General features: G+C 37.9%; 4 protein-coding genes across 6 annotated transcripts; 2 read left to right on the top strand and 2 right to left on the bottom strand.

Moving 5' to 3' along the window:
* Nucleotides 1-274: 274 nt before the first annotated feature.
* tppp2 (tubulin polymerization-promoting protein family member 2) lies at nucleotides 275-3708 on the bottom strand. Its single transcript, XM_015056342.1, has 4 exons — nucleotides 3533-3708; nucleotides 2100-2291; nucleotides 1592-1745; nucleotides 275-918 (listed from the first exon to the last, which is right to left on the bottom strand). The coding sequence occupies exons 2-4, from the start codon at nucleotides 2288-2290 to the stop codon at nucleotides 727-729; spliced, it is 537 nt and encodes a 178-aa protein (XP_014911828.1). The 5' UTR covers nucleotide 2291; nucleotides 3533-3708; the 3' UTR covers nucleotides 275-726.
* Nucleotides 3709-5803: 2095 nt separating this feature from the next.
* On the top strand, nucleotides 5804-10448 carry ftr84 (finTRIM family, member 84). 2 transcript variants are annotated; one of them, XM_015056315.1, is made up of 7 exons: nucleotides 5804-6522; nucleotides 7531-7626; nucleotides 7722-7955; nucleotides 8155-8311; nucleotides 8394-8450; nucleotides 8553-8606; nucleotides 9217-10448. In XM_015056315.1, the coding sequence occupies exons 1-7, from the start codon at nucleotides 5944-5946 to the stop codon at nucleotides 9759-9761; spliced, it is 1722 nt and encodes a 573-aa protein (XP_014911801.1). In that variant the 5' UTR covers nucleotides 5804-5943; the 3' UTR covers nucleotides 9762-10448. The 2 variants fall into 2 exon arrangements, with proteins under 2 accessions (XP_014911801.1, XP_014911802.1); XM_015056316.1 differs by lacking the exons at nucleotides 8394-8450; nucleotides 8553-8606.
* A 720-nt stretch (nucleotides 10449-11168) lies between these two features.
* Nucleotides 11169-14343, top strand: LOC106962123 (tubulin polymerization-promoting protein family member 2-like). Its single transcript, XM_015056317.1, has 4 exons — nucleotides 11169-11269; nucleotides 11811-12002; nucleotides 12493-12646; nucleotides 14124-14343. Exons 2-4 carry the CDS (start codon nucleotides 11812-11814, stop codon nucleotides 14310-14312), a joined length of 534 nt encoding a protein of 177 aa, XP_014911803.1. The 5' UTR covers nucleotides 11169-11269; nucleotide 11811; the 3' UTR covers nucleotides 14313-14343.
* A 2807-nt stretch (nucleotides 14344-17150) lies between these two features.
* LOC106962124 (erythroblast NAD(P)(+)--arginine ADP-ribosyltransferase-like) lies at nucleotides 17151-19802 on the bottom strand. 2 transcript variants are annotated; one of them, XM_015056318.1, is made up of 3 exons: nucleotides 19741-19802; nucleotides 19575-19659; nucleotides 17151-18455 (listed from the first exon to the last, which is right to left on the bottom strand). In XM_015056318.1, the coding sequence occupies exons 2-3, from the start codon at nucleotides 19647-19649 to the stop codon at nucleotides 17709-17711; spliced, it is 822 nt and encodes a 273-aa protein (XP_014911804.1). In that variant the 5' UTR covers nucleotides 19650-19659; nucleotides 19741-19802; the 3' UTR covers nucleotides 17151-17708. The 2 variants fall into 2 exon arrangements, with proteins under 2 accessions (XP_014911804.1, XP_014911805.1); XM_015056319.1 differs by having other exon boundaries at nucleotides 19747-19787.
* Between the last annotated feature and the right edge of the window lie 1038 nt (nucleotides 19803-20840).

The raw sequence follows: 20840 nt of genomic DNA, 5'->3' as shown, positions 1-20840 counted from the left end.
AGTTTGTACTGAAAGTAAGTTTGCATTTTTCTACATTTTTGAATTTGATATATCGTTGCAATAAAAGATGAATCCATTATAAGTTATTTGGACGTTTTCACCAGGGAATTCAATAGACTTGAAAGGAACTTTAATGTTTCGTCATCCGGATTAGGAAAATTTACTTCATCTATTCATTTTACTTCAGAAGTTAAAAAATAAAAAAAACTTCAGATGATTAAAAATACAGCAAAGACATAAATTTTAAAGAAATAAAACACATCAGGACTCTGTATATTGCCACGACTTAATCTGTAAAGTTTAATGCAGATTTCCTTGTTTTCGTGTCAGTGCAACATGAAAGAAAATGCCAATTATTATTTTGCTATTGTCATAATGGGAATATAAACTGTAGCAAATAAATACTGGCTCTCAGTAGTACAGCTTCTCAAAACTAACAATTCATTAACATTGAGTCAATACAGCTTAAGTAAAACAGCACAATGTCTCAAAGCCTTTACAGTGGAGACTGCAGCTACAGTAAGGCACAATTAAAGTAAAGCAGAACTGCTCTAGAAAGCAAGCGCTCTTTCTTTGGTTCCTGCTAAAGAACAGTCAGCAATATACATTATATGATATCTTTAGATGTCATGCACCATGAAATTGTTGTTTTAGCTCATTTTATTGTTCTCAAAACTTCCCAGTTATGTAATTTTTTATTTCATTTTGTTGTTTGGTTTTATTTGGTTATGGATTTTTAACTTTTTCATCATAACTGCCACTCCCCTTATAGGTGGACACGTATCCACTGGTGTCTGGAATGTCCTCTCGCCCGGCCTTTCCTTTCCCTTTGCCCGAGTCGTCAAAGCGCTCCTTGTGTGATCCGGTGTACTTGGACGAGTCAGTCAGTCTGTCCACTGCTGCTGCTTTCGCAACTTTCTGAAAGCACAAAAAAATAAACACACAAAAAAACTGAAAACCATCAGCCTGGAGTTCACTGCATTGTTAAAGGAATATGTTATGCGCTAGTGCCATCTGCTGGTGTAAATGTGAGTGTCGAGGCTTGAACGTTTATGAGCTGATGATCTCAGGTTGACCGCTATTTCTGGTTGTAAATAACCTTGTGGCTAAGGTTATGCCTCATACAACGCAAAGTGTAAAAATCAATTTAGCTGCAGCATCCAAAACCCAGAAGGAACAAAAGAAAAAGCAAAAAAAAAAAAAACATTTTTTCTGCCAGGAACTGTCCCAAAAAAAAAAAAAAATCTGACTTCCCCTCCCTGCCCCCCATTATTAGTGTCAAATGTTTTCGCTGGTTTGTGCAGCAAAAAATTAGTTTCTGCTGCTATAATTTTAAATATTAAATGTTTCCAGAGGTCATGAAAGGTCAACTAGCTCCCCCAAGTTCTTTGAATCAGACAAAATTGGTGTCAATCAACTAGACTGCCTTTGTGCAGCAAAACATTTCATTTGTTCTGCTTTTGCTTTGAAGATAAAGGTTAAAAGGTCACCAGCTGAATAAACTCAGCTGCATTTGTGCTGGTTTGACACCAGTTCTGTTAGATTTGATGAAGGTCGAGGCGCCAACCTCACTCAGGTCTGAATAACTTACAGTGACTCCGGCGTTGGCAGGATCCTTCCCAGCAATGAGGCCATAGACCTGCTGAACGGCCTCGTCTTTGCCTTTGCCTTTGAATCGCTTCGGAGCCAGCTCTGTCAGGGCCTGGTTGAACTGCTCAAACGTAATGACACGAGCCGACTTTGCCCTGCGAAAACAAACAGTGTTGCCAGCTGGTTTGTTTCTTTAAGTAGCAAAATTAGACATGTCACATTGTGGTTCTGTGTGAAAATTAATAAAATAATTTATAGGGAGATATATTTGGTTCTATAAAAATGGTAGCTGTTAAATAAATTATGCTTCAAAGACATCTTTGAACAAAGTAAAACCAAATGATGCGCTGTACGTTTTCACGTGACTACGCGAAATAGTTATTCCAATATTCTGAAAAAGAAAAACAGGTGTGAATAATCACCAAATATGAAACAGACACTCCTGTTCTTTACTGTTGCTCACTTATAAATACATATATTTTTCAAATGAATCCTCGCTTTGGTCTTACTTGACTTTGCTGAAAACTATGTCGACATCAGTAGTGGTGACGTTCTTGCCGTCTATAATGTGACAGTCTTTGCAAATCTTGGCGAAGTTCTTTCCATTCATCTCCTTCCCAGTTGCTTTGGTGTCTCCATGGACTGCAAACTTCTGGAAGGCTGTCTCCACTTCTGCCATAGACACCGTACCCTCGGCCATGCTGAGACAGACGTACGGGTATTTATTACTGACAATAATAGCTTTAAATATCGACAGCAACATGGTGATCATATTCTCTGAACACGTTGACAGAAATAACAAAAAGTTCAGATTTTTTTTTGGATGCAGTTATAGCAAAATGTCTAAGATGTGTGAGAAAATTTTCACATGTAAAGATTTCCCTCCTGTTTCGCATGTTCATCACGTCACTGTGATTGTACTCAATGGTTATTCATGTCACATTTCCTGAGTACTTCATGTTCCTGCACAACATAAGTTCCAGATGTGAAATGTGCTATAGCTGAAATATTTCTACTATATTTGTCAACTCTGGATTTTAGCTGTCAAAGGTAAAATGTCTTGCATGTCACCTGTTTAAATTACCGAGTACATAGATCAAATATTGAAAGCTGTTTATATAGTACAATAGTCAGAATCTAAGACTCAAATCTTCATGAAATGATTACAATGAAAAATAAAATCTGCCAAAAAGGTTGTACTGGGGAAAATGTTGGAAAAATCAAGTTTTTCATGTATATGATGTGATATATATATACACACACAGACATCATGCACACATGCACACTAATACACAGTGCTATCATCCATCATTATGTAAGTGTTACTGCAGCTGCACTCAAGCAATTTAATTCAATCAAGTCAGTTTCCAAATGGCTTCTCTGCTCCTCAATCTACACTGATTGAACGAAACTGTTCAGAGCTCCAACTCTTCTTCTCTGTTACAGCTAAGTCTGCGTGTACAATGAAGCAATGTAACAGCTGCTGTAGGTATGAAATAAAACCACGATCCTAAAGTGAACTATGACGCGGATTGTTCAACTAAATATAAGCTGATCAATGTGAATCGACAGTGAAAGACATTTTCAACTCTGCAGAAAACCTATATGAAGTAATATTTCACATAGCCCCATCTCTCGCCTCAAAACTTTCCATTGGTTTGCAGGTGAACGAAAACACCCACAAATACAAACATCATTATAAACACTGCTTAGAAATGTGACGTTTTTGTGATGTTTTTTTTATTCTCCTTTAAAGTAGAAAGACGTGACAGAAAATAAACAGTCACTATTTCCCAGTACTACTCTACATATCGACAGTTACAACACCTACAACAACGAGCGTCACGGTGCTTAAAAATATCACTTCCATTGCCTTTCATCGTGTTCCCACACCGACCTCTGCCTCAGCGGTGATGCCCGAAACGCGGCACATAAAACGTACCTGCTGTCGTAAACGCAGTGATGCAACGTCAATATTTAGCTGCTTCACCTCTGCTTTCCTCGTCGTCCTCTGGCTCTCCTCCTTCCTGCCACTCCCAGATTTTTTTCCCCCAGAGGGATGAGGCACAGAGAAAGAGGCTTCGAGGGGAGAAAGTACCGACCAGCACAGTGAATGACGTCATTGGTGCTCACCCCGCCACATCCCCCTCCCAGTGTCTGTTCAGCCTCACCAGCGTCCTGCTGCATTGAAAAGACTCATTTTGTCAGAGGCATTGAAAGCATCCCAGATCCCAGGGCTATATGTAGCCCTCGAGTTGCCATGACAGTAATACCGTACATCTATGTGGACCCATATATTTATTCTTAAGGTCATGCAAACTCTGGAGGACATAATGAGTTTTCCAACCTTTGATACATTCTCCTACTACTCTCCAGCTTTTGCTGTCATTTCAGCTTTTAACTCCATGTTTGCTCTGTTTTTCCTCTTCATAGAAGCTACATTAGAAATATAATAAGTAATTAAGGGATAAACATTACAACCTTTGGTGTTGCAAAGCCGCTGTCTTGATAGCCAGTAAAGAACTCCTTAAAATTCCATCTTTTAAATGTAATTTTAACAAAAAAATACTCACAATTTCTATTTTTGTTCCTTTTTTCCATCATTATTAATTAGATTTTTTTTTTTCAGTTTTGGAATTCAACCCATATAATTTTTTTTTTCTATGCCGATATAAGTTTCCTGCTCCTCACCAGTACATTCACAACCCAGCTGACTGCTGCCCTCACCCATCCCTCTACAACTCTCTCGCTTTCGCTCGTTTTCTCTCCAGCCGTTGTTTTAACAAGAACTGCCTTGTTTGGGAAAAGATGAGAGCAGCCCTTCATAGAACAAAGAGAATAGACAACAAAAAGCTGGTCCTTAATGGGAAATTCAAATAAACCTCGGAGCTTTATGTTGTCAAAAATGTAACGTGCGAACCTTGAAGTCATTGTGCTGCCCTACTGCGATCTAAAACAAACTGCTTCAAGATGATACTGTAAAAAAACAAAGAGCAGACACGTTTAATGCTAATTCTTCTAACTGATGCAGCAGGAAGCCTTTCTCATGAGGTAATGCTGTCATAAATTATATATTTGACCTCATAAAGAAAAGGTTCAGTGTGCGTGAAACATTAGTTAACCATATAAATAAAGATATATTTAGATTGATACATTAAACCTTGATTTATCTCACAAAGCATTGTAATAATGTATATTTTGTGAATTTTTTTTAAAGACAAACTATGGTGGCCCTGAGGTGCAAGCCATTTCAACAAATAATGAAGCACAAAACAATGTTCAATTTGTGGTTTGCACCTCAGGGCCACCATAAACATGATTTATTATGACTAAATAAAATTTAAATTAATAATAATAAATTATTTTGTACAAAATAGGACACATTGTATAAATATATATACATTTATAATGAATTTATATTTATATATTTATTGAGACATAAGCTGAGAGGTTAGAAGTTTGTCTTTTTTGTTTATGTATTGTCCGTTATGTAAACTGGGATCTTTTCACCTTGTGGTAAGCATCCAGACTGGTTCCTGAGAGAGCCCACATGTCATGGCCCCTGTTCACATGACAAACAAAGTCTGTTGTTTTGCAATCAGGTACCGCCATGAAACTCACTGCTCAGTCACATGAAAAGATCAAGGTTGTGAAGGACTTTTGGTTCAAATTTCCACAGCCCGCACAGTGCAAACTGTATTTTTTTTCATGAATAATATTAATTTTATGGTAATGGAAACCTCACAGATTGGGTGCACTACATCTTGTAAAATCATTAATTCCTATTGAACTTTCAGATTATTATTTTTTACTATATTTAAGTCCAGTCCATTTACCACTTGAAGATTAATGAAGAAAATACTTATCCTGTAGCCCTTCAATTTAATTTCAAACCGTAATATATCCATCACTCTTGCCTGTAATCATTCACAATCTCTACATGAAGAACGCAAAACACACTCTTTATAATTCACCCACTTACATTGTAGGTGGTGGCAAAGGATTCTGTAAGTCTGCTGATTTCTTGACCTTACTTTAAGAGCAAAGATAACATTCAAGTTGAAAAGCAAATTTCACCACGGGTGCAGACGTCAGGACTTTTGATCAGAAAATGAAAACAAGTTGTGTGGGAAGAGATCAGTTTACTGTTTGTGGTAGAAACAAAGCCTTTCCTTTAAATGCCAGCAGAAAAGAGCGCAGCATTCCTACAGAGGGACCAGTGGGATCCCGACGAGCCCATGGAGTAACTCTTTGTGGACCTTTTTCTGGGACTATTTGACTGACTGCTCTTTCACATAAGAACTTAATTGGAATAAAAACGCATTATTTCCCAGGATATCTTGGTTAGTAAACATGGCTGATTCAGGTTTCCCATTACCACCAGACTCTTTCTGTCCCCTGTGTACTGATGGACTCCGGGACCCGGTCACCATTCCCTGTGGGGACACTTACTGCCTGGAGTGTATCAAGATCTACTGGGACCAGTTCGACCATATGGGCGTGTACAGCTGCCCTCAGTGCCGCGCGTCTTTCACGCCACGGCCCGTCCTGAGACGTAACGTCCCAGATGTTCAGCACCAGCAACAGCCCCGCCAGCAGCTTCCGGAGCTCACCCCCTTCCCGTACATGCACCGCGAATCCTACTGCGACTTTTGTGTCGGCCGCCGCAACAGGGCCGTCAAGTCGTGCCTCATGTGTCTGGCTTACTACTGTGAGACGCACGTCAAGCCTCATTACGAGTCGTCCACGTTCAAGAGGCACAAGCTTGTGGACGAGACGGGCCACCTGGACAGGAAGATCTGCCCCCAGCACGAGAAGGGCCTGGAGCTGTTCTGTCGCTCTGACCAGATGTGCATCTGCGTGCTGTGTACTGTCAGAGAGCACCGCAGCCACAACATTGCCTCAGCGGAAGAAGAGCGCATTGAGAAACAAGTGAGTTCCAACAGCTTTGGCTTGTAGGTTGTGTTGCCTACATGCAGGGGTGCAGCTATGTACTTTCTGAGTTGTATGCTGACACAGTAAAGCAACCCTAGACATCTGTAGCTACAGCACAAAGTTGCAAGACGACCAAGAGATGTTATTTTACTAGTAACTTAACCTGAAGTTCTTTTTGATAGACTGACAAAACTCACCTACTGTCTGTCAACCGCTTTGAAAAGTTTGAAAAGTTCATTTTTTTGTTTCTGACCCCCTTTCTTTTCTGCCTCTCTATTTTTAGCTCCAAGTCATCAGACAACAGGATTCAAATGAAAAAACATATCACACCCCAACTAGAAATAATTTTTCTGCCATCATTTTGGCGCCCCTCTAACCCAGCACCCCTATACATTACATATAATGTGAAAACCTTTAGTGTATTTTTTTAGCATTGCACAGTTACAGCAGGTCAGCGTGTTGCATAACCACAAACATACTGCATAAAAGGGCAAAGTTCTCTTGTTCTCCTTATTTTAAAAACAGAGTCTTACATTTTTAAACTTGAGATTACAAATGAGGACAATCTAGTTTTTATATAGTTTAGATTGTTCCCAGATTAGACTCTGAATTGATGGGCCTGCAAAGTGATACAAAAGGGACTTTGTTGTGCTTACAAAATAAAGTTGATAGGAAATTGTCAAAATAAAATCTTCACTCTTTAAATTCATGGAAAAAGTCGGTTCAAAATCCGTTCTGGATCAGAAGAGATATGTGTGGGTCTTTGTCAATCAGTTGCTGGTTCACAAAAATGGGATTTTTTTAGAAGGCAAAGATTAAGAAAAAGCTATGCATTTAGATTTCAATAAATCTAAAACAGAGAATTGTATAACTTTTATCCTTCTTCAAATATAAAATCAAATCATACTTTTGTAGAGTCTAAAGAGAAAAACATTGATGAAGGCTAAAAGTACCTTGTCCTTAAGTGATGTGAAACTAGATGCTGGTGTGTATTTTTTCCTTCAGAAAGTTCTGGTGGTGACCCAGTCTGAAGTGCAGCACATCATTTCAGAGAGGATGAAAGAGCTGCAGGACCTCAAGCACAATGTGGATGTTCTGAAAGTAAGTCAGACATTATAGAAACAAGTATAATATTTATCTTTCACCGCCGTACGCCGGATCTCAGAATAAAATCTTATTTAATTTTATTTCTTCAGAACGCTGCCCAGCGTGCGCAGACTGAAAGCGATAAGACCTTCCATGAGATGTTGCAGGCAGTCGAGCGCTGGAAGTCTGAAATCAATCAGATGATAATGGCCAACATGCAGGCAGCCATGACGCAGGCTGATGGTTACGTTGAGCGCCTTGAACAGGAGATAATGGAGCTGCAGCGGCGAGACGCTGAGCTCCGACAGATCCTGGAAACAGAGGACAACATTCATTTTCTGCAGGTGCCAAAGGATCATACAAATCTGTTTGATGATACTTTTCTTACACTCAAGTATTCCTAATGGAAAATAATGACATAAAGCGTTCATTCAAAATACTGGGTTCAATCTATTGGTTTTTGATAGAGGGATTCTCGTCAAACCAGGTCTTGAAGAATCAGGTCAAGACTAAACTTTTTCCTTTCTCTTCCTTGTCGCACAGAATTTTCCCACCCTATGTGTTCCTCCAGAGGCCATGGTTCCTAAAGTTCTCATCAATCCTCAGTTCTCCTTTGGAGAAATAAGCAAAACAGCCATAGAGATGAAAGAAAGCCTGGATGACATCTGTAAAAAGGAGCTGAACAAGATCTCCAAGACGGGTAAGCTCGTGCAGAAAATACTTGCACATTCCCAGAACTGAAGTTAAATCATGTGACAAACTAACGCAGGTATTCCTTACAGTCAGCGAAACTCTTGTGTATATACTTTTGCCAAGAAATGGGGACAAACGCCTGAAAGGTAATAATTAGTAAACTCAGTGGCATTTGGCAATACAGGAGCAACAACAAAAATGGTGGGCCTTTTTATCGAACAAAGATTTCTTTATTGTCATTCACATAGTTCCCTCCAGAGTTGATTTTCAGGAGCCAAAATCCAGAACAGACTTCTTGAGATGTAAGTGTGATTCATACTGTATGTTTAAGTTATTGCAGTGTACCATAACAAATAACAAATGGTTGTTGTGGTCATGTCAAGTGACAGTACATATGGGGCCCACGTATGTCAGTTAATGGCTCATAACCTATCAGTTAAATTACTTTGTGTCGCTTTAGAACAAAAATCTTTTGACTAGACTCATATTTTCTCTCTGTTAAACTACAGACATTTCATAAACTAGGTTCTTAAAAATAGCAGCACTTCCTGTTTGATTCATTCAGATATTTGACACGGTGCGAAGCTATTTCTGCAATTTCTTTTAAACATTAATGCAAACTTATGTTGCCCGTTGAGTTAAAAATTATACTTTTTGTATTTTTTTTTTAAAGAATTCAAGGCGATTAATAACTTTATTTTGTTAAATTAAGTGTTATGGCATGGTTTAAGATGAAGAATAAAGAAAAAGTGACATTCATTTTGTAACTTCACATTAAAGACTTATGATTGGACTTAGACTCGGGATGAAAGTCATCAGACTTGCAATCAGGACTTGAAATCAAAGCATATCCTATAGTGGTTACAGGTGAATACTAAGAAATGTGTACTGTGGATGTTTTTTCTTTCTCAGATGCGGTCAGACTGTCCTTTGATTCAAACACCGTCTACAAAGAGCTTGTGCTGTCAGATGGCAATCAGAGAGTCACTCGAAGGAAAACGACCCAGTATTATCCAGACCATCCAGAACGCTTCGATGGCTTCTCCCAGGTGCTGTGCAAGGAGCCTCTGTCCGGCTTCAGGTTCTACTGGGAGGCCGAGTGGGGCGGGGAGTTCTCCATCGGTGTGGCCTACAAGAGCATCAGTCGCAAGGGCAAAAATTCAAACAGCCTTCTGGGCTACAACGACAAGTCGTGGAGTCTCCTCTGCTCTGATTCAGGGTACTCAGCCTGGCACAACAAAGCAGACAAAGATCTGCCTGATGCTCCCCGGGCCACTAGGATAGGTGTGTACTTGGACTATGCGGGCAACACTTTGGCCTTCTATTCAATATCCAACACAATGGAGCTCATCCACAGGTTCAGAGCTCAGTTCAGTGAGCCTCTGTTTGCTGGTTTTGGGGTTGGCTCCTCTGTTACCCTCTGCCAGCTGAAGCAGAACACAATGCCTTATACTTAAAATAAATAAATAAATAAATAAATTAGCATCAAGGTTCCTGTACTCAAACAGATGAATATTTGTTAATGATGAAATGATAAAATTAAGACAATTTGTGTAAAAGCATTTTTCATCTCCTTAGTCTACACTTTAACCTGTATAGCTGATAAGTTGATGTAAAACTACTAATCATCATCCATCATATCTTCTCAAGCATCTTCTCTTATTTTAAAATGTTAAATGTGGTATGTAAGTAAAATTCACTTTTTGTCTCTCTTTTATATTTTAAACTGATCAAAATAATCAACAATTTTTTTTTAGCTATTTAATGCGTAACGAGTCCTGTACAGTGAGACCATATTTATTTTTTCTTTATGATAACTGTTGGATGTGTCTAAAAATACCATTATGAAAGGGTTAAGAATGATCAATAGAAATAAATTGGATGCACTTTCTAAGCATTTATTTTGAAGCTGAGTGTAGCTTCAAATGTAGAATCAGTTTAAGACAGTACCAATGCTTTTTTTTTTAAACGTGTTCATTCGGATAAGTATTTTATCAATAGTAATGATGTGTGTGTAGATAATATGTATTGGCAATTTAAGTATCACATACATTTTTGGTGTGAGGATAAAAAAAACAGTGCTGATAAAATCATTTAAATCCTAGACTTGTGTGTGCTGATAAATAAAGAACTCCTAAAGATTATAAGAAGTACTTTTAGCTCCTTTGAGTTTTCACTGTTTTTTCAAAAGCAGGTCACGCCAAGCACAGTGTGTGTCATTTACAGTCAGTTTCTTTGTCAGTAGAGCCTTTTTACATATCACAGGCCAACAAATAAGAAACTGAACCACTAGAGGTCAGCAAACACCAAATTATTAAAATTCCTGAAGATAGTAGAAATGCATCTACAACATCTACATGACCAAACTTGTAGCCAATATCACAATTGAGGAAGAGCCATCTTCCTTTCGAGAGATTTGAACACATTTAGGTCACACATTTGTTAGGAGTTGTTAAAATAGCACAATACAAATAGATCTCACAGCAAACTTATGTGCTGCCAGTGAAAACATAATTTCATAAACATAAATGAAGCTTTAATAAATGGAAGTAAGTAAAAACAAAAGATGTTTTTTCCTGCAGTGATAGCTTAGCTCGGTGTTTCAGGATAGAGTTACAAAACGCTTCACTTGATTTATCCAAGTCAAACATGGAAGAAACAGCGCCTCCTAAAGGCGCCAATCGTAACTGCAGTGACAGCGAGCAATGAGCGCTGCTGTGAGCCTATCCCACCACCACGGTCAGTCTGAAGGAGCCTCGTAGTTCAGAAAAACCCAGCCTGCAGTCACGGCAGAGATGGAAAAACACGCTCACTGTATTCTGAATCACGCATTCACAAAGCTTCCGGTGACGTCACTTAGCGACTCCTAGCGACTTTTGACCGTTAGCAACGGTGAAAGAGGAGAGTCAGGGGACTGAGGAAAGCGGAGGTTAAGCAGCCAGAAACTTTACGTTTACAACACCAGGTAAGTTTTATGTTCCACATTTAAGGCATTACCTCTATAGCTAAAGTCCTTGTGGCAACATAATAAAAGGCAATGGAAATGTTCTTGCACTCGAAGCAAAATGTGACGCTAGTTGTTGTAGGTGTAGTAACAGCTTAACTGTAAATTTAGAGAAATAATGGGTGTTCATTGTGATTCCCGTTAAGAATGTCACTAAAATTTCTAAGCAGTGTTTCTCATGGTTAATAGTTTTTCCACCCGTCTCGTAAAATACGGCATTGACCTGTATTGGGCAGTTAAATGTTGCATCCCGTTTCCTAGAAACAGGCACCGCGCTGACATCATGCTGCTTTCAATCCGCGCCTTTTTAAAACGTCTACTTGCTTGTCCACAAGCTTGTCATGACTTTTTATTTTTGATTTATCCTGGTGCTTTTTGTTGTTTCCCATCCAATGACATCAAAAAAATATGTTAACTTTGTGTTCTTATTACTGTCAAAGGATTCAAAGAATGTGATCCTATCAGTGACGTCATTAATTAAAGATATTTCTGTCTGTTTCAGCATGGCCTCGGGATCAGCATCCTCTGCAGACGTGGAGAGCGCTTTCCAGAAGTTTGCAGTCCACGGAGATCCTCATGCGACTGGACGGGAGATGAATGGAAAGAACTTTGCCAAGATATGCAAAGACTGTCACATTATAGACGGCAAGCACATCACTTCCACTGATGTCGATATAGTTTTCAGCAAAGTCAAGTAAGACTTAGGACAGGATTCATCTTCTCAAAATATTAATGTCAGCAAAATGTCCCCACAACAAAGAGCAGGAGTGTCTGTTTCATGTTTGCTGATTATTCTTACTTGTTTTCTTTATTTTTTTCAGAATAAATCCTCTGCATTGGAATAACTATTTCAGCACACTATGTGGTTTTATTTTGATAAAGGCTATCATTACAGCAGCATTTATTTAACAACTACCCTTTTTATATAAACAAAATATATCTCCACATAAATTATGTTATTTATATTCACACAGAACTTTTATATGACATTTTCAAGTTTATTTTTAAAAAATAGGACAATACATATTAATAAATATTCATATAGAAACATACATGAGATTATTGCCAGTTGGCTAATTCCTATCCCTAGTTCCATTGGCAGTTTGATGTTAAAGCACAATGACAGATAAAACGGAAAAAATAATAATTACAGGGTTTGTCTCTTCTTTTTTTTTTTAAAACAGGGCAAAGACCGCTCGTGTCATCACATTTGAAGAGTTCAACCAGGCCCTGATTGAGTTGGCTCCAAAACGATTCAAAGGCAAGAGCCAAGAGGAGGCTGTTCAGCATATGTACGGTCTCGTTGCTGGGCAGGATCCTGCCAATGCTGGAGTCACTGTAAGTATAAGCAGGTCATATCAACACTTCCTTCATGGACCCCAAGATTTGGGTAGATTTCTGACTGGCTGTTATACTTCTTACTCAGTGGGTCATTTTCATTTTGTTTGATAAAAAGAAAAAAAATATAGTTTTTTCAACTTTGGGGTACTCATGTTAACACCAGCAGATGGTGTAAACATGTGTAACACAATGTATGTATTGTGCCACGAGTAACACAATACATACATTTAGATACGTTGAATGCTATTATTTACATCCAGAAATTTGTGTACATTTCCGTACGTAAACGGATGTAAGGGTTAGGAGTTAGGGCCAGAACAACCTCTAGTGTTGTGCCCTCTAGCGACACAACACTAGAGGGCAAAAGGTCTATTCTTCTACTTGCCACCCATAGCTGTGCTGCTGCTATAGTACAATTCTTTTGACAAAATTAAACTGGGAGATGTAGGTATTGTTAATCTAGTGCAGGGCACCACAACAAAGGAAAAATAAGGCAGAAAAACAACTCAAAACCACTTGTATTTTTCTTGGATGTTTTTTTCAGGTTTTATTGGCTCTAGTGGCCTTTATTTGACAGTGAATTGACAGGAAAGTGGTTAATGAGAGAGGGGGGAAGACATGCGGCAAAGGTCATCAGGCCGGGGCTTGAAGTCGTTACATCCCCATCGAGGATTAAGGCCTCCATATGTGGGTTGTGCTTAACCCTTGCGCCACCACAGCACCCCCACTTTGTTGGTTTTATGCTGCACACAGATCCATTGTCATAGCAACTGGCTGACAACATCTCAATTAGCTGATAGAGCAGATATCACATTCAGGTGTATCAGGATTTAACACCAAACACACGCCAACAAATAACAAAACAATGAGTCCATTACAGTTGCATGTTTTCAGGTGTGATGTTTATTTTGCGATTATTAATAAGGGATTGTCTGAACACAGTGGTGGTTGATTAGCTAATTGAAACACCTGCATCACTGATTTTCTTTCAGAGAGTAGGTGTGCAGGTCCTGTTTTTTTTTTTAACTGAATGGAAACAGCACACATCTTCATGTTAAGGTTGTCAAAGTCAAGCTAGCATAACTGACCTGCTTTCCTCTCCCTCACTATTTTTCTTCCTTTAATTAAAACTTTTTACTGACGTGTGAAATGTGATACTTTCAGGCCTGTTTTTCTAGTTGTCATAGTGTTGACAATTAATAGCAAAACATTGCGTCCCTTTTTCTCTTATATATCACGGAAACATTTACGATTTAGCTCGTTATGTTAAAAAGTTGACCGCTAAAACCAATGGTATTCCTCATCATGTGTCAATGTGTCTATTCCGCCAACAATGCAGTGTAATTGAAGTTGACAGTGTGTATTTCATGTGTTCCCTTTTCATATCTGAACTGAATGAACTGTTTTGCATGTCACTCTACTTTCTACTTTAGATTTCTCATCGGATGTTTTTCTGCTTTTCGTTACTTCTTAGAAAATTTCAAAGGTAGGAGGAGTGGACAGACTGACTGACACATCCAAGTACACCGGGTCACACAAGGAGCGCTTTGACGAGTCAGGCAAAGGGAAAGGATTATCAGGGCGTGAGGAAATGACCGACAACAGTGGATATGTGTCTGGTTATAAGGGCAGTGGCACTTATGACGACAAGGTCAATAATTGATAAGCAAATAAAAAACTTACACGGGCAATGAGCTTGTATTTGTTTTTGATAATATAAATTATCAAGAAATGTAAAAATATTTAGATGTAATATTGGACGATATGACTGAAAAACATCACGATATAAGCGTTTCATATCATTGGATGTCAATAGCTATTGATTAGCTATTGACAGCTATTGATTAGTTTTTAGTTTTAAATAGCTAAAATACTCCCAAACTGTTGTTGCAGTTCTTTTTTTTAAGCACTCAAATAAGTTATGTATTCATGAAAAAGCTGCAGAAAAATTGCTACTCACCCTGATATATTCATCCTAACTATTATTCTAGTGGCAATAATAGTGAAATAAACTACAGCTGTTAAAATGACCTCCTTGATGCCTCAATGTGAATATTTGATCACTCAGAATCAAAGGAACATAAAGTTCTGGTGCAAAATTGACAATTCATATGATTTTTAAACTCCTAAATAGATCTCTGTTTCTAGCAATAATTATGAGAATGAATGGGTGTTTTGACTTAATGAACCGTTTAGGATGTGACACTGTGTGTTTTAAGTGCTTTGCTTTTTTTCTGAATTCTGGCTTTCTATTACCTATCCATAATAACTAATACTACAAAAAATAAAGACTTGAAATATTCCATTTAATAGTTAATAAATCTGCAAAACATATAAATGTCACTTTGAGTGAAAAAAAAAAGATTTTACTTTTTTATGATAGAAGTATGTTTATGGGCATAGAGTTCTGAAGTTTCTTTAAAATTCCAGCAGATGGCAGCACTGTCTTAGGAATGTTGACAAGGATTTAATGTCCATTATTTAAATTGCCTTATCAGCTACAGCCAACACAGGGCCCACAGACACCAGGAAGTCCTCACAGATCACATGACTCACCCAGAGGTCACATCCTAAAAGAAACACTCAACATCACTGAGCTAGGTGGAACTATATTTCTATTAATTGTGTGCTTTTTTTTTTTTTTACCCGAGAGTAACTTTTAAATTACATACACAATGATACGTCCCCTATGTCCTAGGGGACATAGGGAGAAAATGTTCCTTTGCGTTCCCTCGCAATTTGTTTATATAAATATTTGCTGGCCTATTTTGTATACAGTCACAAATATAATTTTGAAATTTAAAATATGTACGGTACACACATAAAGAGCCTCAGTGAAAACATGCTTATTCTTAACTCTTTGGTGCAAAAAATGGATTGAAAATTGATTTATTCACTACATGTTTATGCCTGTTTGTGTCAGGTTGAGATGGAACTGCACGTGAAAACAGCCCTTTGAACCATTCAGACTAGCAACACAAGAGAGACACAATCAAAACTAAAAAATATTCCAAGTAGCTTGGATGTATTTTTTATTTCTTTCCTTTTTACGGAAAGTATTACAGGTTTGTGGTGCATTTCTATCCTAAAGAAAAAGATATAAAACTTCAGGTATTTCATGAGATATTAACATGCATGGAAAACTTGACGAAAACCTTATATAATAGCAAAAAGTACGATGTCACCGTAAGAAAGGCTTACAGTATTCAGTTATGCCACATGAACTGGTCAGTACATTATTGCCAGAACGCAAAACCTATTGCGAGGTAACGCAAAAGAAAAAGAAATCCCCCATGGCCCGCTAGGGGGCTCCGTGCAATGATAATATTGAAGATAACTGTTTTAAAAACAGGATTTTCAACAGCTGAGCAGGAAGAACTTATTAAGGATTCTGCTTGATCAAACACTTATTTCACTCCCTATCATGCACAATTTAAAAACATGTCATGGATTTATTGGTAATTCTGTCTAAACACTAGTTTGAACTATTGTTTTAAAATAGATGTCTCCTGTATATTGACAAATATACAGGAGACAAAATCTTGTTTCCAAAATTTATTGTGAATCAGCAATTTTTTTCCTAAGGAAAAAAATACATAAAGGAACACAAACAAAGTTTGAACTCAAATTCACACTTCTGCACTTTAGTTATATTTTTACATTGCATTTATTCAGTGCAGCACTTTTGTCAATGAAAGGCCATTTTGAAAATTACATCAAGTCACATCGCACTACTTTGCTCTCAGTAGATGGCGCCCTCTCGTCGTATGCACAAGTTTTCTTGCTGGGGGAAAAAAAGTTTTGTCAGCACATTTTGCTCCTGTGCTCATCAGAGCCAGCTACAATTGTTTGTAAAAGTTAAGAAAATTGAGCTTCCTATTTTGTGTCTCGTGCGATGCACTCCTTAACATACCGGAATGTTTAGGGGTTTCACAACATGGAAGTCTAATAATAACGATGCTAACAAGGAGAAATTTGAATGACGAAAACCGAATGAAAAGTTGTGTCAGAGCTATTGAGTTTAACGGGGGTCTCATTTTTTTGTTTGTTAAAGATGGTGTGAAAACATAACTTCCTGTGAGAAACCATGTCATTTCAAAAGAATGTCTGGGCATGACCTTTTCTAAAAAGTAGTCACAATGGAAACTTTTTATTTGTGTGAGAGAGCAATGGGTGGGTGATGGAACAGGGGCGTTTCAAGAAGTTGGGGTTTGAGCAATATGTGGTTAGAAAGAAAAGAGGCATTAGATGTAAAAAATAATATTCATATTTTGTCACACAGGTATTAATTTCATCATGAATTTTTCTTTTTATATAATTTTGTGATAAAAACACTTCTTCTCTTTACCAGCTTTTCAAATCTAGACACCAATTAGCTTTTTACCCATTATTATGGGATACCAGGGTTTCGGTACAGCTCCCACATTCTTGCCCATCTTCCTTTTTCTCTCTGACTGTTAGACTTTATTTTATTTAGGGGTAAAAGGAGTGGAACACACTTTTCAGAAAAGAACAAACTTTTATTTTCACTTTACTAATTCAAGCTGAAACCTGCACAAAAATATGAAACCTGTTTATCAAAGCTCAAAGGCAATTTATTTAACTTACAGAATGCAGTAAAACTTGAATGATTCTTAAACATTTTTCATGTATTTTACAGACTTTACAAACACAATACTACTGATTAAAAACATGTAAAAAATTATTGTCTTCTGAAAAATATATCCCCATGCAGTAAAATACCCCAAACTCTTTCCTTTTCCAGATGATGGATTAAACAGGACTTTTTGACATGTTCAAGGCTTGTCGGGATGTTGTTTTAAAGCTTAACCCTCCTCTAATCTTCCCCACAACTTTAAACCGGACTTGATTTTCCTTTGGGGGTCATGATCCTGTGTATTCACAAAAAAAACATCTCTAAGTCCGTCACTTCGATGTGATTTTTGTGAATAACATTGTTTTAAAATGCCAGAAGTGTAAATTTAGATTAAAATACATGGTTACATAATTACGGGTTTGGAAGAGAGAGAGAGAGAGAGAGAGAGAGAGAGAGAAACAATCACCAAAGTATTTGTTCTGTAATTTGGCAGTCAAGATTGCTTTGGACACCGGTGCTATTCAGAATGTAAACAGTTTTACAGTCGGAAAGTTTTTTGATGCGTTTATCTTTGACTATTTTGAACGTCTCATAAGGTGGAATGAGCACCTCTTGCTCTCTGTCTCCGAGCTTGGGGTATTTTTTCAAATATGCCCCGTGGCAGGTTCTAATTTTAAAGCATGTAGTCGTACCAAAGTTTGTCAGAGTTGACAAGACGGAGGTAGAGGTGAAAGTGCCAAACCGAATCACTTTGCTGACAACGCCAGTGAACTTGGATTTGGTTCTGCGGAAAGTTATGCGACATTTACTGTCGCTGGTTTTGAGGATCTGTATCGCTCTGGTCAGCCAGAAATGTAGAGAATGGAACGGAAAGGTCGAACCGTACTGCGTTCTGTTGGTGCGGACTGCTTCGTTGAACGTCTTGTATACGTTTTCTGGTCCTCCTGCTGTGTACGCACAAATTGCTTGCAGGTGATCTTTTGTTAAAGCCTCATCTCCTCTCTCTCTTTCTTTGATTTTCTTCTCTGCGCACTTTTTCGCTGCTTCCCACATTGTTTTGAAGTCCTTCCTCATTTCCTTTTTCAAGTATGTGCCCTTGACCTTTTCTTCCATCTTTGTGGCGCAGGTAGAGTACATGTCATCAACTGAATTGTCAACCATGTCCAGGGGGATAGACTGATCATCTTGTGTAATGAAGGTGCCAGAGATCTAGAGGGAAAGGGAGAAAAATTGTAAATCCAAATGAATCTGTTGTATTTGCTTCCACATTTTCAGAATATTAACTCATGGGGGAAAAAATCATCAGGGTAATCACCTCCTAGTTAAGGACCAAGTCTTCATGAACCAAAATAGATAAATTTAGTGTAGTTTTAATTATAACATAACCCTTTGTTATGAATTTGCCTCAAGCCAAGTTTTCATACCAGTGATGCCTGTTGATGCATATTCTATACATACCATCAATCGCACTGGAAGCTCTTTTCTACCTTCTGTTAGTCATTCTTATGCTCAATTATATGTAAGCTAGCTAATTTCCACCTAAATATGTATCTATTGCATGTGCTATTTTCAAATGAAAAACTACTGAGAATCTGATCAACGTGTATTTTTTGATTATTTTTAAATTATTTTAAATTAGGGATATAGTATTGAGGCCTTTTCTTATTGTGCCAAGGTATGATAGGATTTTATGGTTTCAGTAACCATAACAGTAAAGATGGGCATTTGTTGTATCAGTCAGTGTATTGAGGGAAAAAAGGAACTTTCATCGGAAGAACTGTAATTTCTTGCAAAAACAAAAAACTGATTGCAAACCCTAAAAATGTACAGCATGGTATGGACATTGGGACAGTTTCTTATACACTTTGGACTCTTTCTACTCCTGATTTCTCATGAGTACTTGTTAATATAAGTTAAAAAATCAAAAGCTGCAATTATGTTTTATTTAGTGGTTCAATTACGTTATATTTTACGCTATATATATTATGTAAGTGGTGCGCACAAGCAGCCTATCTGATTATGAGTAATTTTAGTATTTGTGTTTGTGGGGGTTCTGGGTCTATGCAAAGACAGATATATTGTCATATATATCTTTAATGCAGTGAACATTCTAAAATATTGTGTCAAAGGTTTTTGTCCAATATCAGCCATTAATACCCAACAGTTTGGTTCTGACTCATTCTTGGCTTTTTGTGATCACTTAGTTTTGACATTTTTCAGTGATTACAGCATCGAGAAGTGCATATGTTACATTCTTGATATCTAGATATAGACTTCAATAAATTATATTTTACTCTAGAACACCAACCGAACAGAAGCTCCACTTACCTTATGGGCGCATAGAGGAAGTGTCCAACCAAGCAGCAAATACAGAGAACCAAAAACCAGCATGTTGGTCTTCATGACTGCAGTCCTGCAAGAATAAGTCCAGACATATAAAAACTGACATATGACTATAAAAACCAAACATACAAACAAACAAAATGTAATTTACCCCTACAACAATCAGAGGTTTCTGAGATGACTAAGGGTTGGTTCTCTCTCTCTCTGTCTCTCACACATGCACACATTTGCAACACGTGGTCTTCCCTTAAAGGAAATGAGGTTAATTTGAACAAGAAAGGTGACACATCTATGCATCAGCGACTTGCAGCTGTAAGCTGACAAACCAAAGTGTTACATTGCAAAGGAAAGTTTATCATCATTGTCAGTAACCAAACCAAAGTTAAGAGGAGTGAGAAACTGCTCTTGTGATGTGCACACAGTGACTCGAGGCATGAACTAGTCGATTTGAAAATTTCAGTTCTGTTCTGAGAAATGCGCCGAAGCGACTGAGGAAAAACTGTAACACGGAGGTCCTTTTTGTGACAGGCAGGAAAAGATGCATAGAAAGAATATGATAGTGTGATTTTACAATCCCAGCAGATGGCAGCATTGTTAAGCGATTTTGTTTTCCTCGTTCTATGACGTTCTCAACACATAAACCTCGAGGAGGGGGGAATGCAGTTTGCTTACTTTAAATAGATTTTTAGTTTAAGTTGCAAATAAAAATCGGTTTCAAGGATAATGTCAGCCCCGTTACAGCGATCCTCCTAATACTGACAGAATCCTAAGAATAGAAGTAAGGAGGGAATAAAAGTTGATTTTTGTGAAAGAAATGAAAATGTTACATATGGATGTGTGAAGAGGGACTCAGGTATTTTATCTGAGAAAGAAAACAGTAGAAAGACAAATGTGATGGGATGCAGAGAGAATTTAAAGGCAGGGGACGTTAAAGTTGTGGCGCGCTTGGAGGCATTGATGAGGAGCAGATATTTGGTTAAGCTGAAGCACACCCTGGAGAGCCAAGTGAGAACAAAACAATATGGCAACGAGCGCAGAGGGAGCAGAGTAAAGAATAGACTTGGTGTGTTTTGAGCATACAAAGAATGTGTATAGAAGTAGTTTGGTGAATTACTTCACCATTCCCAGTTGAGAAAAAAGAGAAAGAGAGATGAATTCTCCTAAAGGATATGCAGAGTGTGTGAAGATGTAAGAAGAAGGGAAAAAACTGGGAAATATTGAAAGAGCAAATGGTGACCGGAGGAAAGAAAA

The sequence above is a fragment of the Poecilia latipinna genome, unplaced genomic scaffold, assembly GCF_001443285.1.
Source record: "Poecilia latipinna isolate Pla-1442-1.1 unplaced genomic scaffold, P_latipinna-1.0 Scaffold1374, whole genome shotgun sequence".
NCBI classification, from domain to species: domain Eukaryota; kingdom Metazoa; phylum Chordata; class Actinopteri; order Cyprinodontiformes; family Poeciliidae; genus Poecilia; species Poecilia latipinna.
Note: the sequence above shows the minus strand (reverse complement) of the source record. Positions and strands in the feature narration are given on the sequence as shown.